Source organism: Oncorhynchus mykiss, chromosome 10, assembly GCF_013265735.2.
Source record: "Oncorhynchus mykiss isolate Arlee chromosome 10, USDA_OmykA_1.1, whole genome shotgun sequence".
NCBI classification, from domain to species: Eukaryota; Metazoa; Chordata; class Actinopteri; order Salmoniformes; family Salmonidae; genus Oncorhynchus; species Oncorhynchus mykiss.
In genome coordinates, this window is record NC_048574.1 from 57,786,100 (window position 1) to 57,803,907 (window position 17,808).

Below are 17,808 nucleotides of genomic sequence, written 5' to 3' on the forward strand. Positions count from 1 at the left end.
TTTTCAAACTGAAATAACAATTGTAGAAATGTGACAATACTTTTGGTCCCGTAAAATAGGGGAACTATGTGCAAGAAGTACTGTAATTCCTAAACGGTTCTCCCAATGTGGATGAAAACCCTCAAATTAAAGCTGACTGTCTGCACACACAGACACTAAACACATTATGCCCTGTTCAAATGGATCATTATTGTGTCACCTGGTCAAATTGTTAACAAAGCAGGATGGTGAATCCTTCACAAACATACAATATCCATTAAACAAATGCACGTCGCTACACCCGCAATAACATCTGCTAAATATGTGCGTGTGACCAATAAACATTTAGTTAATTTGATGTAAAAAAAAGGTTAAGAAATAATGTTTAATCAAGAGTGATTAGAGAGTGTTTCTGGCTGTTTTCTCTCTCTCCACCCCTCTCTCTCTCACTCTCCCCCCTCTCTCGCTCTCCCACTTCTCTCTCTCTCTCTCTCTCTCTCTCTGTTCTCTGCCTCGAAATGGAATGCTCATCCATCATCACTCAACATTCAAAAATTCTCTGGAGAGGAAAGATTGCACACAGGATAAGTTCCTCTATAACAGTCTTTTGAGAGACAAATTAACAGGTGTTACCTTTGATGCGGTTTCATCATATTGAAAAACATTGCAAAGATTCCTGGGTACACCACCAAGGATGCTGCTGGGATAACAGGATAATATCTCCCTCCATGCCCCTCCTCTTTTTTATGTTGCATGTGAAAAGCAAATACAGTTGAAGATGGAGTTGTAGTTGTTTCAAAATTAATGCAATAATTTTTTTTACCCCTCACAAACTCCACCCACCCAGCCCCTGGGACAGCTTAAACTAACAAACTCAATGTCTGGGCGCTCTTGTTGAGTATCTCAGACTATGCTATGTTATTTGAAGATGATTTAGTGGAACCAGTTGGATGATTGTATGGACTGTAGGCTACAATGCTGTTTTCTCAGAGAAAAAAACTGAAGGTGACGCTGCTGCATCTCTTCGGTATGTGCCTCTTGATTATTGTGACTGTGGTTGTGGAGACTTGAGACTAGAGACAGCTGTGTTAAACTCATGTGTGACACCTTTAGACATGTTTCCATGTGATACAGAAACGTCATATATATATATATATATATATATATATATGTGTAAGCTATACATGTAGGCTTATTAGTCTTATTAGTTATGTTCCCAAATGTAATTACTATATCTGCAGGCTTGGCTACCTGATGCTTTATACAATGTTATGGGACTTCCACTTTTGTTCCAGGCGGAGCCTACACCCTCAAGTTACACAACTGATATAAAAGGAGGCATCGACCCATTTGCTAATGTTTTAGGGAGTTTTTATGTGCAAAAGCATTTACACAAGCATAGCCGTAAAAAGCAGTTTGATGGTGGGGTCTGGGCGCTGTTTTTGTTCGTTTTTTTCCTTTTTTTTAATTTTTCAGGGGGTGCTACAGCACCCCTATTTCCCTTGGCTATGTTCACAAGCATTGATGGCTACACCTAACAGTTTGTGTGAAAAAATGTGTGCAGACAAACTGTTTTGTCTGTTTTATCAACTTGAGTAACTTATTTTAACAGGCAGGTGACTTTATCTATTTCTCTGGGACTAATGATCTGACTGCAACCAATTAGCCTCTTATTTGAATGTTGGGCTTGAATGTGAGCTCACACAAGTCATTCCCCTCTGTGTTCAGGATGGAGAAGAGAGAGCATTTTCTCTTGGTAATGAGATTTTATTGTCCAACTTGCTTAAAGCGCTGATCTCGAACAACTTCCCTTTTCTGAAACTGCATTATTTTTTTATAAGATTATTGTCATGATAGGAACTAGAGTTGGGAATCTCCTCCATGGTGTTGTATCATTGAAGGACAATGAGCATACTGTAGGTCCATCAACTAAATGAAGAACCCCCGTAGATCAATCATTCAGGGCCTGTTTCCTGGACACAGATTAAGCCCTGGACTAAAAAGTATGCATATATTTTTACCCTCCCTGAACGCTTGAAAACAAAACAAGTCATCCCCCTATACCCAAAATAATAATTAAAACAATGTGGATAGCAGAGAACCTGCCTACCGCTTACCCTCAATCCTAGGACAGACCAGAGCCTTTAGATACGCAGTTTCAGAAAAGTTGTCAGAAGATTGTGGATACACATTTCACCACGAACAAGTGTAAATAAAAATATCTCCATTATAATAAAAGCACTGAATGAATCTATCATATTATTTGAATTCTGAGAAAAAAAATGCCTTTTGTAGATGCATTTCATGCAATTCTACATAATTTTAAATTACTGAAGACAAGCGGAATCTTTTAATACCACAACAGAACATGACAACGAATGAGCGCATTGCTGCAGCACCAGAGAGGTTTTAATTTCTATACAGGCTACTGTTAAAAAATAGGATAGTCTAAGTTTGGACCAGTGCTAACAGTGTAAAAATGAACCAATGACATCTGAAGTATCTAATTGTTGAATTTGAGAAAAAGCCTTTTTTTTTTTTTTTTTTAACACAGAGCCGCAAATCATTAGTATATGCACTTGTAACTTTTTTTACATTCAGGAAACTATCTACTAATTTATCATATTTCTTTCCATGATATTGTCGTTACAAAATACATTAGTGTTGTACATCTGCTATGCTAAATTAACAAACTGTATGCATAGCTCACCACATGATCCTCAAACCAAAGACTGGCCAAACTCGTGTTTCTAAAGTGAATTCAAAGGCACTCTAGAATAACTGTATAGCTTAATAAGGCATATTTTGTTTCATTATTGTTTAATTCTAAGTAATTGTTTTTGGAAATGTCTATTTAAACAGCCTAAATGTATAGGCATGTTGTTAAGGATCGGTTTTCACCTAAAATGACATACCCAAACTGGCTATAGCTCAGGACCTGAAGCAAGGATAAGCATATTATTAATACCATTTGAAAATAAACACTTTGAAGTTTGTGGAATTAACACTTTAGATCTGGTAAAAAAAATAAATATATATATATATATATATATATATATATATATATATATTTAAAAAATTTAATCTTTGAAATGCAAGAGAAACGCCATACATTGTCGATTGAGATACTGTAGAACTCTAGGTGTAATTTAGATGTTGTTCACAGGATGGCAGCAGTGTGTGAAAGGTTTCAGACTGATCCAGTGAATAATTAATTCACTACACAAAATGTTGTATCAAGTCTGCCATGAGTTTGCCAAAATGTGCCGAATTGGTCAATGTATACATTTTAAGTACACAACTACAGAGAACATAAAAAAATGCTCTGGCAATACAAATTTTACGTTTACACACTCTGGGTGTTGCCAGAGAGCTGTGGGGTCAAACTGTAGAACCCAGTTTCTATATTTAAATATAAAAGTAGATTTTATTAAACAGAACTATGCTACATTTTATCTCTGTGACCCTCAGGATGACAAATTAGAGCAAGATTACTGAATGTAAGTACATTACCAGTTACCGTGATAAGTGTTTTATCCTCAAACAATAGCATGGTCGTTTTTTTCTGTAATAACTACTTTAAATAGCACACTGCAGTTAGATTAAGAAGAATGTTAGTTTTCTGCCCATTTAAGACATGTCTATGTCCTGGAAAGTTGGTTGCTGTTTACAACGTCATTCTTGTCACATTATCGCATATTAATCAACAACAGTCCCGTTTTAGGCACACCGATGACGTAGAGGTTTTAAAGTGCTGTTGTTGATGTCTTGTTGAAATGCTGAGTGCTCCTTCCTGCCTGTAGTGTCACAAATGCTTCACAATTAATTTCTTAAATAGCAGGCTATAGCCTTGAAATAATATTAATATATTAATAATATTAATATAATTAATTTCCATTCCTTCCTAGGCTACCTGGCTTACTCCTGACTGATTTAGAGATAGTATGTTGTTTAATTGCCTGTTTAAATGTTGAACTTCAATTGATAGTGACAGAATCACACATTACTTCCTAAGCAAATAACATTTGTCTCCTCGGCTAAAGGAGGTTGTAGCGCAAACTTCTATGTCATTAGCTAGGTTTTCATGTAATTGGGACAGATTTTCATATGAATACCCTAGAATCCGCATGCGCATTTTCCCACCTGTGGTGTGTTTCCACCAAATTGACTTAGAAAGTTAGAAAGTTCAATAAGTTTCCATCACATTTTAAACTATACCAATAGTATTGTCATGAGCAAATGTGAACTATGGTCTTGACATGTATGCTCTAGTCAACAGATCACAGACATAGTGTTTAGGCTGTGCGGGTCAAGTCTACATTAGGGGTAGGCAACCCTGGTCCTGGAGTGTCGCAGGCTCTTCGTGTTTTTGATTTAACCTACCTGGAAGACCAGGTGTGTTGAATTTAGGCAATCACTGAACTGCTGAATTATCTCAGTTGGTCAGGTATGGTGCCTAGTTGGAACAAAATCCTGCAGAACTCCAGGAACAAGGTTCCTTACCGCTGGTCTACATGATGAGATTATTATGGAATTTTTTATTTGTAAAACGGCAGTCAAGTATTTATCATAATGTCACCAGAATCAGATCCTCGATATTTATTGGAAAGGAGCATCAAGATCACTGTACAATTTCAACACCCTGTGAAGTTCATCATAAATGATTTAATCTGTAGCCTAATAAACTGCATGGTTTCCTGAGTCGTAATGGGAGGACCACACACTATACCATTGTGTGACTCCAAGTTTACTTCGACATTATGGTTTTTATATCAATATTTGCGTATAAAGATGTTTCCACCATTTTTTCGTCCATTATTTATTTTACAGACACAAAAAGATCCCACCATGTCGAACGAACAAATGATCGTCGGCATTTATAAAACTGTGATTTAAAAAAAATCAATATGACTTAATTCCCCTAAAACTGCAGATAGAAACGTGGTTAGAGAGACAAACCAAAGATATCCCATATGCTCAGAGTCATGTCTTTACCTGGCATTTTTCAACTTGCTTCTAGCATACAGCATTGCGGAATAAAACATTGGTATAGATTGCTTTATATAATCAGGTCCATCTTTTTTTTTTTCAAAATCTTAATCTAACAAGGGGTTAGATAGACCACAATACCCTCACACACATGTCCTCAATCCGAGTCCTGGTTTTAACTTAACACACCAAGCCTTTCACTTGGGGTGGCAGGTAGCCTTGTGGTTAGAGCGTAAAGGTTGCAAGATCGAATCCCCGAGCTGACAAGGTAAAATCTGCCGTTCTGCCCCTGAACACTGGACATGCTCTAATATACTGCTGAAATGCCCAAATGTCTGGCTTGTTGAACCCGGGATGGCCTAGCAGTGATAATTGTTCCTCTCCCTCGCTCATTGGTGGTGATTTCAGTCTGTCCATTTGGTGACGATAAATCCTTCGTTAAATACATTGGAAATGTACAAATCCAGTGTCCATTTGCAATATATTACAATGGGCATTTACCTTCATGAATTGGACCTGCTCTAATATACTGTTGAAATGTCCAATACAGACACCTAACTCACTTTGTCCAACTCATTTAGAAGCCAACTATCACATAACCATAAAAAAATTCCACATAACTCACAGTGCTCTACTGACCTAAGCTCTAGAACAAGTTTACACAATTTCAGAGCTCTAGGTCTGAAGGTTCTTTGATGGGGCGAATGCCGGTAACTATTAGGGCTCCTGAGTGATGCAGTGGTCTAAGACACTGCAGTACCTGGTTTGAATCCAGGCTGCATCACATCCGTCTGTGATTGGGAGTCCCATAGGGTGGTGCACAATTGGCTCTGGATTTAGCCGGGGTAGGCCTTCATTGTAAATAAGAATTTGTTCTTAATTGACTTGCCTAGTGAAATAAAGGTTAAATAAATGTACTAATTATTGCAGGCTCTGTGTGTCTGTAACACGGAACCCAATCCGGCTGCGCGCGTGCGCTATCGTGCATAAATATATTTTGTCCCCCCACACCAAACGCGATCATGACACGCAGGTTAAAATATCAAAACAAACTCTGAACCAATTACATTAATTTGGGGACAGGTCGAAAAGCATTAAACATGTGTGGAAATTTAGCTAGTTAGCTTGCACTTGCTAGCTAATTTGTCCTATTTAGCTAGCTTGCTGTTGCTAGCTAATTTGTCCTGGGATATAAACATTGAGTTGTTATTTTACCTGAAATGCACAAGGTCCTCTACTACAACAATTAATCCACGCATAAAGTAGCCAACCGAATCGTTTCTAGTCATCTCTCCTCCTTCCAGGCTCTTTCATCTTTGAACGTATATGGTGATTGGCATCTACAGTTTTACCATGACAACCGGCAAAACATTTCGTCTTTCAATCACACACGTGGGTATAACCAATGAGGAGATGGCACGTGGGTACCTACTTCTATAAACCAATGAGGAGATGGGAGAGGCAGGACTATCAGAGCGATCTGCGTCAGAAATAGAAAGGAGTTCTATTTTAGCCCTTGGCAACGCAGACGCTCGTTGGCGCGCGAGCAGTGTGTGCAATAATTGAATAACATGGATTTCTAAATATATTTTGCAAACGCTCGCGCACATGACGTGTCTGGTCAGCATGTAAGCCCCACACTGTGTCCCTACATCTTGGCTGTGTGTGAGAGTTGTTTCTTGGAATCTGATTTGTATCAATTACTGATTTACAAAGAAATGGTGTCTTATGAGTAACCATAAATTATGTTTGGTGTCAGCAGCCATTTCCAGTGAGAAATGCTCAGTTTGAAGCCATTTGGCTGTAGCTTTTAGTACCCATATGATAATGATTCAAGTTAAATTAGCTTAAAAAGGGTGTATTTACAACCTCTGGGTTATAAGATAGTGTGATAAGGAGGGTGGATGGGTGGGTGTGTAACGTGAATGTCTAGCAACGCAAAGGTTTTATTACTAAAATCGTGTACCTCAAAACTGAGATACAACTAATTGAACTCCAATGCCAGTTGTTTGTCAGAATTAAAACCATCTAGTAATAACCAACTGTAATAACCTGGAAAATGATTTTTGCCTACTGTAAACATTGCACTACGTAATCACAGTATGAATTGGAGATGCATGGGTCAAGTGGGTCAGCGGGTGCCTTCGGTCTGATTTATATATATTTTTTTAACTAGGCAAGTCAGTTAAGAACAAATTCTTATTTACAATGACAGCCTAGGAACAGCAGGTTTAACTGCCTTGTTCAGGGGCAGAATGACAGATTTTTACCTTGTCAACTCTGGGATTTGATCTTACAACCTTTATGGTTACTAGGCCAACGCTCTAACCACTAGGCTACCTGCCGCCCCAGTGTTTTAATGCAATATATTTTCTATTATACAGTATCATCTGATTTATTCTGTATGGGGTACCAAATCAATCAGTCAACACTAACACATGATGAGAGAATCATGCAGTTTTTAAAGTGTATTCAAGAAACGTAGCAAAGCTTAGTACGTCAGAATATAACATATAAATCCCATCTAGTGTCAAGGACATCATTTTCTTGTTTTGTGCTGTACCCATAAATATTGACAGTAACCAAAATAATTTCACTAAATTAAATTATAAAGACAAAGATAATGACCACTTGAGTCACAATCTGAATGCAAAATGACACCGGCAAAAACACATTTAATGTAGCTTCTGTGTCAAGTGGGCATTGTGTCAAGAAGCAGTGCATCTTGGCGGTGTCGTGTTTCGGAGGACACACGGCTCTTGACCTTCACCTCATCCAAGTCCGTACGAGAGTTGCAGCGATGGGACAAGACTGTAACTTCCAATTGGTTACCATGAAATTGGGAAGAAGGGGTAAAAAAATACAATGAAAAAAATTACAAATATAATAATAACGTCTCAAACTACGATCAGACGCGACCTACATAACCATAAGTTGTTTGGGAGGGTTGCCATAAAAAAGCCTTTGCTGTCATTAAACAACAAACTCTGGTGCCTACAGTTTTCCGAACATTCAATGGGACTGGGTACTATGGTCAGGTGAGACCAAAATAGAGCTTTTTGGATACGAAAAACAGAGGTGGGTTTGGCATAGACATGCAGAAAAGTACCTCATCCCCACTGTGAAGTAGTGGATCTTAGATGTTGTAGGGCTGTTTTTCTTCCAAATGCACTGGACAACTTGTTAGGATATAAGGTGTTGACTCCATCAAGTACCAGCAGATATGAAATAAAAGCCTGTCTGCCTCTGCTAGGAAGCTTAAACTGGGTGGGCCTTGGTTGGATCTTCCAGCTGGACAATGATCCAAAGCACACCTCCAAAATCAACACATAAATGGTTCACTACAAGGTAGTCAAGGTTTGCCATGGACCTCCCAGTCCCCTGACCTAAACCCAATAGAAAACCTGTGGCATGAGCTGAAGAGGAGAGTCAATAAGTCCATATTTTGTTATAGGCCTACTGCACGTTCTGTCCGTTATAATATATTTTAATGATTTAATGATTATGTTTGTTATTAACATAGTCCTAAAGCCTAACATAACGGATGGCAACACCCACCCGTAGCACGCGCTCCAGCAGGTGTATCTCACTGATCATCCCTAAAGCCAACACCTCATTTGGCCGCCTTTCGTTCCAGTTCTCTGCTGCCTGTGACTGGAACGAATTGCAAAAATCGCTGAGGTTGGAGACTTTTATCTCCCTCACCAACTTCAAACATTGCTATCTGAGCAGCTAACCGATCGCTGCAGCTGTACATAGTCTATCGGTAAATAGCCCACCCAATTTTACGTACCTCATCCCCATACTGTTTATATTTATTTACTTTTCTGCTCTTTTGCACACCAATATCTCTACCTGTACATGACCATCTGATCATTTATCACTCCAGTGTTAATCTGCAAAATTGTAATTATTCGCCTACCTCCTCATGCCTTTTGCACACAATGTATATAGACTCTCTTTTTTTTCTACTGTGTTATTGACTTGTTAATTGTGTACTCCATGTGTAACTCTGTATTGTCTGTTCACACTGCTATGCTTTATCTTGGCCAGGTCGCAGTTGCAAATGATAACTTGTTCTCAACTAGCCTACCTGGTTAAATAAAGGTGAAATAAATAAATACATTTTTTTTAACAGTTTGAGGTGTTTCCAACACTCGCAAAATTGTGACAGCTAGATGCAATAGTTGTTGTTTTTTACAAAATACTTGTGTTTTAAGACTATTAAACAGTGTATAAAGATATAGTCCATTCTTTGTTTTTGTATGTCAGTGTGTGTTGTGTTGGATGAGCAGGAAACAAATAGACATAGAGAAACACAGAGCCTCACGTCAATGTAGACACATAGGGCTGGTTTCCGGACACAAATTAAGAATGAACATTTTCATTGAAAGTGTTTTTTAGTCAGAACCAGTTTGATAACATTGTTGAATCCCTAATCAACTGTCAGCTTAGATCTTTGCTACTACAAAATCTATTCTAAATGTGCATCAGTCAGGCTTCAGACCAAGGCATTGCACCATCTCAGTAAGCATCACTGGTTTTAAATTAAGCAGAGGTGGAATTGTCGTACTTCAGTCAAAGTAAAGATACCTAAATAGAAAATGACTCAAGTAAAAGTGAAAGTCACCCAGTAAAATACTATTGAGGAAAAGTCAAAGTATTTGGTTTGAAATATACTTAAGTATCAAAAGTAAATGTAATTTCTAAAATATATTTTAGTATCAAAAGAAAAAGTATAAGTCATTTCAAATTCCTTATATTACAGATACTCCCAAAACATGACTTTTAATAGTACTTTGAAGTATTTTATCAAGTGGTAAATTGTTTGGATCAGTGTTAATTTCGTCAACAAAAATAATTACTAAAATATTCACCAAACACTGGCTAAAGAGACCAAGAACAGAATATACGTTAAAATATTTTTAATTTCAGTTTACTAAAATGAAACTTGACTAAATTATCTCTGCTACTAAAATCTGACTGCTAAATAGACTGGACAATATTTTTTGGAGAGATTGTGTTTGTCCAGGGGCGGTTCTATTCAGCAGAAGGAAATATGTTTTACCAGCTTGTGAGGTGCAGGTGAGGAAGCTTTGAGTGTGGGCAGAAAGGCAGACAGACTCCACTCGGATTATCGGCTACGTATCGCGCAGATGACTCGTGCAGTTGACTTTCTTTGCCTGGTTAAGAAACACAAACTGCTTTACGAAATTAAAACAATAGCAGCATTGATTTAAATAGTGATGCAACAGTCTAACTATGTTTTTTTCTTTTTTGAGTATAGATGTAGGAAGTTATTTATTGAGTAATAATGGATAGATTTTTTTCTTACAATGATGGCATTTCAGAAATTGTGCCATTAACAGCAGAAGAAGAATTTGCTGAGACAGTCTTTATTTCCATGTTTACTTAATATCGGTGTGTAGAACCTAAAACAGTTCTTCAGCTGTCCCCATCCTTTGGTTTTTTGGTTTCAGGTAGAACCTTTATCCCAGGGAGCTCTACATGGAACACAAAAGGGTTCAACCTGGAACCTAAAAGGGTTTTTCTGCATTGGTGATCTTTGGTAAAATAATTTGAGGAAAAAAAGAATACAGCCCATGCTGTTATATGTTTAGTTGTCTTTTATGGTGCATACTATAATTATAGTATCAACAAATGTCACAGAAATATGAAAGAGGGTTAACCATGTTAGGGTATATTGATAGTTGTAGTTACCATTTATTGTAATGATTTATTGAAATGACTTTTCATTAGATATCAAGCTGTATGTTTTGATGGAGGTAGTTGATTTTGAGTCATGTATTTAATGTTTAGAGAGTCTTAATGAATTTTGCAAAATAAATGTGTAATTTTGGCCAACGTGCTTCAATTTGGGGCTGACTGTTAATTTTTTAGAAGATAACAAGCAATCGAGAAACTGAAATTTGCTACATTGCTATGTTATTAGAGAATAACTATGATATTTAAATCAGTGCTTTGATATTGAGTCTCTCTTTCTCTCCACAGTACTCTGTGCAGCCCAGCATTCAGCTCAGCCTGAGGCTTCACAGGTGAAAGGCCTTGTGGGAACGATTCACTGTTTTCCAGTGATGGTGTTGAAGTCTGGCAATTTACTTTATGGAGACCATGGCAATATTGCAAACGTGTACCTTAGTAAACAAACTTCTACCAACCTTGAGAAGAGATTTAAAAACCGCCTTCACTGGAACAATGTTACTGGATTCTTCACTTTGTCAGACCTACAAATAGACGATTCTGGGGTTTATACTGTGGAGAATACAGATGAAGGGAAGACAACACATACATTTCAGCTGACTGTGTACTGTAAGTGTGTGTGTGTGCTGTAAATGACACAATCATAAAAGTGGCAATGAGCAGTAGAAATAATACTGAAGCTGTCGCTTTATTGGTTCGGTAAAAAGCTGAGGGATGTTTCTGGAGAAATGTAACCACTCTCAAATTCATAGACAGAGCTATGGATACAAGGAATGATCAGCCATTATATAAAGATTGTAGTTTATAGTTATATAGTGTTTGTTTTACAACGTCTTTGTTTACAAACACCAGAGTAAAACAAGCTTATGGGTTCTCTGAGTTTTATGGGTTTTAAATATACTTCAAGAATCAATGAGTCCAAAAATGAATGTACCAACTGCTCTTTGCCACTTTAAAGATAAGATCCATCTCACTAATTCACATTTTTTCATCATTTGTCTTCCAGATGTTCTGTCCAAACCTCAGGTGACGGTCCATGATAACATCTCCTGTAGCGTGGTGTGTTCTGTGGAGAACGGGAGAGAGGTGACCCTGTCCTGGTACAAAGGAGGGGAGATACTCAACCAGACCAGCAGCCCTGACCACAACATCACCCTCTCTCTACCTCTCAAGGTGGATGAACAGAACAGAGACTCCTACAGATGTGAGGCTGCCAACCCAGTCAGCAAGGTGACAGCTGTTGTTCCACATTCCTGTATAGAGAGTGATCCCTTCAAGGTGACAGGTAAACACATGTACAGTATTAATGTTACATTACAGACATACAGACAATACCAACTTCTATATGAAACAATAAGTATGGTAGAGCTCATTTTATGAAACGCAATGTTTTAATTAAAATATTGTTTTCTCTCTTTTTATATTAGATGGTGATGAGAGGACTCAAGGTCATCTTATTATTGCTGTAATCTGCGTTTTGGTGGCTTCAGGACTTGTTGGACTTGCAATCTATCTTAAGAAGAGGAGAAACGGACACTCACATGCAGGTATTCATCTTTTAATGGGGTGAGGTCATTCTCCTTGTCAAAGTCAAAACATCTTGTGCACAACTTTTTTTAATTATCATGGATAGTGTTTTGAAAATGTAGGAAATGTTTGCCTGAACAACGGATGCAAGTCAAATGAAGTGGCGTATCTTCCACACTTCCTCTGCTTGGTCAGACAGTTGCATTGTCTCAGACCACTTCTCTAAATGTTGATAAAGCAGAAGACACACACACACAAGCACAGTCTGACAATTATTTGATAGGTTCTCTGGTGCCAAAACCACTGCTAGTACAGGCACCCATAGTAACATGATTCTTTAGTGTTTTCAGAACCTGTCTTGGGGATGAGCATTTGTGCATATCTGTCAGTTACTCCCACCCACACTGTATATTTAATTTACTTTATTTGCCTTTATAGATTCACCTGAAAGAGAGCAAGATGACGTTCAGTATGCAGAGATAACTCACATTAAACCAGCAGAAAACCAGGTTAGTAATAATTCTACAGGCTGATAAACATAGGAGATGTAATACAGCTGCTTTATCAGCCTTCTTGTCTACAACTGTTGGCTTTAGCTCTGTGTCAGTGGGTTAATGTGGTATTGAGTTGCACAGACCACCTGAGTTTGATAACCGGCCTGATGTCACTGCAATCATTTTTGCCCATTTGAAATGTTTGGGTTACACAATGAGACGCCACACTGCATATTGTACATACAGTACCAGTCAAACGTTTGGACACACCTACCCATTCAACCGGCCTCACAACTGCAGACCACATGTAACCATACCAACCAGGACCTCCATATCCGGCTTCTTCACCTGTGGGTCGTCTGGGGGGGGGGGGGGGGGGTGCTTTTTCTGTCTGTAAAAAAGCCCTTTTGTGGGGAAAAATTCATTCTGATTGTCTGGGCCTGGCTCCCGTGTGGGTGGACCTATGCCCTCCCTGGCCCACCAATTGATGCACCCTTGCCCAGTCATGTTAAATCCATAGATTAGAACGTAATTAATTAATTTAAATTGACTGTCCTTTAATGAACTGTAATTTAGTAAAATCTTTGAAGTTGTTGCATTTATATTTTTGTTCAGTATAGCGATGCCTTTGATCTTCCCATGTCTTTTACATTATTTGCCAAGTCAGTAGACTTAAGCTTGGCTTCGTGTTTCCTCCCACTAGATTTAGGAATGGTTCTAGATGTGTTGACTGTTGAGTTACCTACTGCAGAACAATGAGAATAGACAAGAGAGCGTCAGACTTGTCTTGTTTCCTTCCTCTGGTACAAAGTATCTAATAATGTAACATATGATCAGTTTTCCTTTTTTGTTGTTGTTTTCCTACACCCCCTTCTTTCCTTGTCCCTCTCAATCCTTTGCTCCCTACCTCCCTCCCTCTCCCTGTTTAGGAGGAGCGAACAGGTATAAAAGGACTGGAGTCACTTAGAGACAACCCTAACCTGACAGTTTATGATACACTCCAGTTACATCGCATGGCTGCCAGCGAGGATGTTGACACTGCATGAAGGTGCAAAACAGGAAAGTTCTGAGAGATTGACATGGTAATTCACATCCAAGAGAAGGTGTTACAACATCAAGTGGACGTTGAGACAGAATTATAGTAAATATTAGTTTAGGAAACCTAATGGAGTCACAGTTGTTATTGGAGAAAATTCCAATTGAACCATTGCGCTTTTATCAGTTCAGACTTCCTGTGTTGGTCATTCTCACATTCTTTTGTTGAATTGGGGCCTCGATGAGATTAACTGATACAGACAAATTCAATAGCTATGCCTAGGGTCATTAGTAGGGTGATCCCTCTTTGTGCCCATTGTCCCAATGTATAGGTTAAAACGAATGGAACCTATTAATACAATTCACTGGTGTGTTTGATATGCTATTACTGGGCCAAAGCTTCTTTTCAGTATTGTCTGTTCTGTTGTTTAACATGTAGGGGAGGGTTACAATCACTCCCTCCTGCAGACACTCCTTCTATTAGAGCATTTTGTGTTCCACCTACGTTAGCCAAGATACAGAATATAACTGTGAAAAAATACCAAATCTATTGATACCATAGTGAATTGTTGCACTGGAGGCTTTCATTTTCATAGTAGTTACCGAGTAGTTAACAAGACTGAATATTAAGATAATATACTTCACATTTCACAATTATAAAATTAGCTTATGACTTATTCAAACGGATAAAGATTTGTTTACTGACATTCAATATATTAAGGCAGACTTACAGTGGGGCAAAAAAGTATTTAGTCAGCCACCAAATGTGCAAGTTCTCCCACTTAAAAAGATGAGAGAGGCCTGTAATTTTCATCATAGGTACACTTCAACTATGACAGACAAAATGAGAAAATAAAATCCAGAAAATCACATTGTAGGATTTTTAATGAATTTATTTGCAAATTATGGTGGAAAATAAGTATTTGGTCACCTACAAACAAGCAAGATTTCTGGCTCTCACAGACCTGTAACTTCTTCTTTAAGAGGCTCCTCTGTCCTCCACTCGTTACCTGTATTAATGGCACCTGTTTGAACTTGTTATCAGTATAAAAGACAACCTCAACCTCCACAACCTCAAACAGTCACACTCCAAACTCCACTATGGCCAAGACCAAAGAGCTGTCAAAGGACACCAGAAACAAAATTGTAGACCTGCATCAGGCTGGGAAGACTGAATCTGCAATAGGTAAGCAGCTTGGTTTGAAGAAATCAACTGTGGGAGCAATTATTAGGAAATGGAAGACATACAAGACCACTGATTATCTCCCTCGATCTGGGGCTCCATGCAAGATCTCACCCCGTGGGGTCAAAATGATCACAAGAACGGTGAGCAAAAATCCCAGAACCACACGGGGGGACCTAGTGAATAACCTGCAGAGAGCTGGGACCAAAGTAACAAAGCCTACCATCAGTAACACACTACGCCGCCAGGGACTCAAATCCTGCAGTGCCAGACGTGTCCCCCTGCTTAAGCCAGTACATGTCCAGGCCCGTCTGAAGTTTGCTAGAGAGCATTTGGATGATCCAGAAGAGGATTGGGAGAATGTCATACGGTCAGATGAAACCAAAATATAACTTTTTGGTAAAAACTCAACTCGTCGTGTTTGGAGGACAAATGCTGAGTTGCATCCAAAGAACAGCATACCTACTGTGAAGCATGGGGGTGGAAACATCATGCTTTGGGGCTGTTTTTCTGCAAAGGGACCAGGACGACTGATCCGTGTAAAGGAAAGAATGAATGGGTCCATGTATCGTGAGATTTTGAGTGAAAACCTCCTTCCATCAGCAAGGGCATTGAAGATAAAACGTGGCTGGGACTTTCAGCATGACAATGATCCCAAACACACCGCCCGGGCAACGAAGGAGTGGCTTCGTAAGAAGCATTTCAAGGTTCTGGAGTGGCCTAGCCAGTCTCCAGATCTCAACCCCATAGAAAATATTTGTAGGGAAGTCCGTGTTGCCCAGCAACAGCCCCAAAACATCACTGCTCTAGAAGAGATCTGCATGGAGGAATGGGCCAAAATACCAGCAATAGTGTGTGAAAACCTTGTGAAGACTTACAGAAAACGTTTGACCTTTGTCATTGCCAACAAAGGGTATATAACAAAGTATTGAGATAAACTTTTGTTATTGACCAAATACTTATTTTCCACCATAATTTGCAAATAAATTCATTAAAAATCCTACAATGTGATTTTCTGGATTTTGTTTTTCATTTTGTCAGTCATAGTTGAAGTGTACCTATGATGAAAATTACAGGCCTCTCTCATCTTTTTAAGAGGGAGAACTTGCACAATTGGTGGCTGACTAAATACTTTTTTGCCCCACTGTACCTATACATTTAATTTAAAGTTATACAATCTTTGATATTTCCTAATGTTAAATGGTCGTCAATCCCCCAAAGTTATTTTTATTTTACCTTTATTTAACTAGGCAAGTCAGTAAAGAACAAATTCTTATTTTCAATGACGGCCTAGGAACAGTGGGTAAACTGCCTTGTTCGGTGGCAGAACGACATCTTTTTTTATCTTGCAAAGTAACCTTCCGGGTACTAGTCCAATGCTCTAACCACTAGGCTACCTGCCGCCCAGTTACAGTTGAAGTCGTAAGTTTACATACACCTTAGCCAAATACATTTAAACTCAGTTTTTCACCATTCCTGACATTTAATCCTAGTAATCCCTGTTTTAGGTCAGTTAGGATCACCACTTCATTTTAAAACTTCTTAAGGCTAGTCGACAACATCCGGTGAAATTGGAGGGCGCGCAATTCAAATAAATTATCGTAATATTAAACATTCATGAACATACAAGTATTTTATGTAATTTAAAAGCCTCAATTCTTGTTAATCTAACTGCGTTGTCTGATTTACAATAGGCTTTACAGCAAAAGCCTACGATGCGATTGTCTGAGGACGGCGCCCCACATCAACATATTTTTCAACCAGCACGGGCTTCACAAATAGCGATTAAATAAATCACTTACTTTTGAAAATCTTCCTCCGTTTGCAGTCCCAAGGGTCCCAGCTACAACATGAATAGTCGTTTTGTTAGATAAATCCTTCTTTATATCCCAAAAATTCTGTTTAAGTTGGCACCCTCGATTTCAGTAATCCACGCGTTCAATGTGCAGACAAAGGAATCCAAAAAGCTATCGCTAAACTTCATCCAAACAAGTCAAGCAATGTTTCTATTTAATCCTCAGGTACCCTAAAATGTAAATAAACTATCATATTTAATACGGAAAGTAGTATGTTCAATAGGAAAGTAAAATTAGTAAGCGTGCAATTTCTTCCTAGCGCATCGAAAGTCTGATATGGTTCCGGTGGTCTCTATGCAAAAATTCTAAGTTCTTAGTAGTTTTTGAAGAAACAAGCCTGAAACATTGAACAATGACTGTCGACATCTATTAGAAGCAATTGGAATTGCAATCTAGCTTTCCATAAGAGCCTGGGACTAAAAAAAAAAAAAAAAATCTGGTTGTTTTTTCTTCTGATTTTCGCCTGCCATATCAATTGTGTTATACTCTCAGACATTATTTTAACAATTTTAGAAACTTCTAAATGTTTTCTATCCAATGCTACCAATAATATGCATATCCTGGCTTCTGGAGAGAATAACAGGCAGTTTACTTTCAGCACGTCAGTCAGGCGGAAATTCTGAAAAAAAGGACCCTAGCCCTAACAATGTGAAATGTCAGAATAATAGTAGAGAATGAATTATTTCAGCTTTTATATCTTTCATCACATTTCCAGTGGGTCAGAAGTTTACATACACTCAACTAATATTTGGTAGCATTGCCTGTAAATTGTTTAACTTGGGTCAAACGTTTCTGGTAGCCTCCCACAAGCTTCCCACAATAAATTGGGTGAATTTTGGCCCATTCCTCCTGACAGGGCTGGTGTAACTGAATCAGGTTTGTAGGCCTCCTTGCTCACACATGCTTTTTTTAGTTCTGCCCACAGATTTTCTATAGGATGAGGTAAGGGCTATGTGATGCAATACCTTGACTTTGTTGTCCTTAAGCCATTTTCCACAACTTTGGAATTATGCTTGGGGCTGTT

The 17,808-nt window shown here is 38.4% G+C and overlaps 1 protein-coding gene across 3 annotated transcripts in view; it reads left to right on the top strand.

The window, feature by feature from the left end:
• The first annotated feature begins 886 nt into the window (after window positions 1–886).
• The window catches only part of LOC110534352 (SLAM family member 9), an 83,476-nt gene continuing 66,554 nt past the window's right edge, over window positions 887–17,808 (top strand). The window contains exons 1-5 of one of the 3 annotated variants that reach the window (XM_036933445.1): window positions 887–1,006; window positions 11,696–11,974; window positions 12,117–12,236; window positions 12,655–12,725; window positions 13,640–13,988. In XM_036933445.1, the coding sequence (XP_036789340.1) occupies window positions 955–1,006; window positions 11,696–11,974; window positions 12,117–12,236; window positions 12,655–12,725; window positions 13,640–13,756 (639 nt within the window). In that variant the 5' untranslated portion in view covers window positions 887–954 and the 3' untranslated portion in view covers window positions 13,757–13,988. Of the gene's footprint in view, window positions 1,007–10,996; window positions 11,299–11,695; window positions 11,975–12,116; window positions 12,237–12,654; window positions 12,726–13,639; window positions 13,989–17,808 lie in introns of those variants that run through there. The other 2 variants (XM_036933442.1, XM_036933443.1) reach the window with 2 other exon arrangements.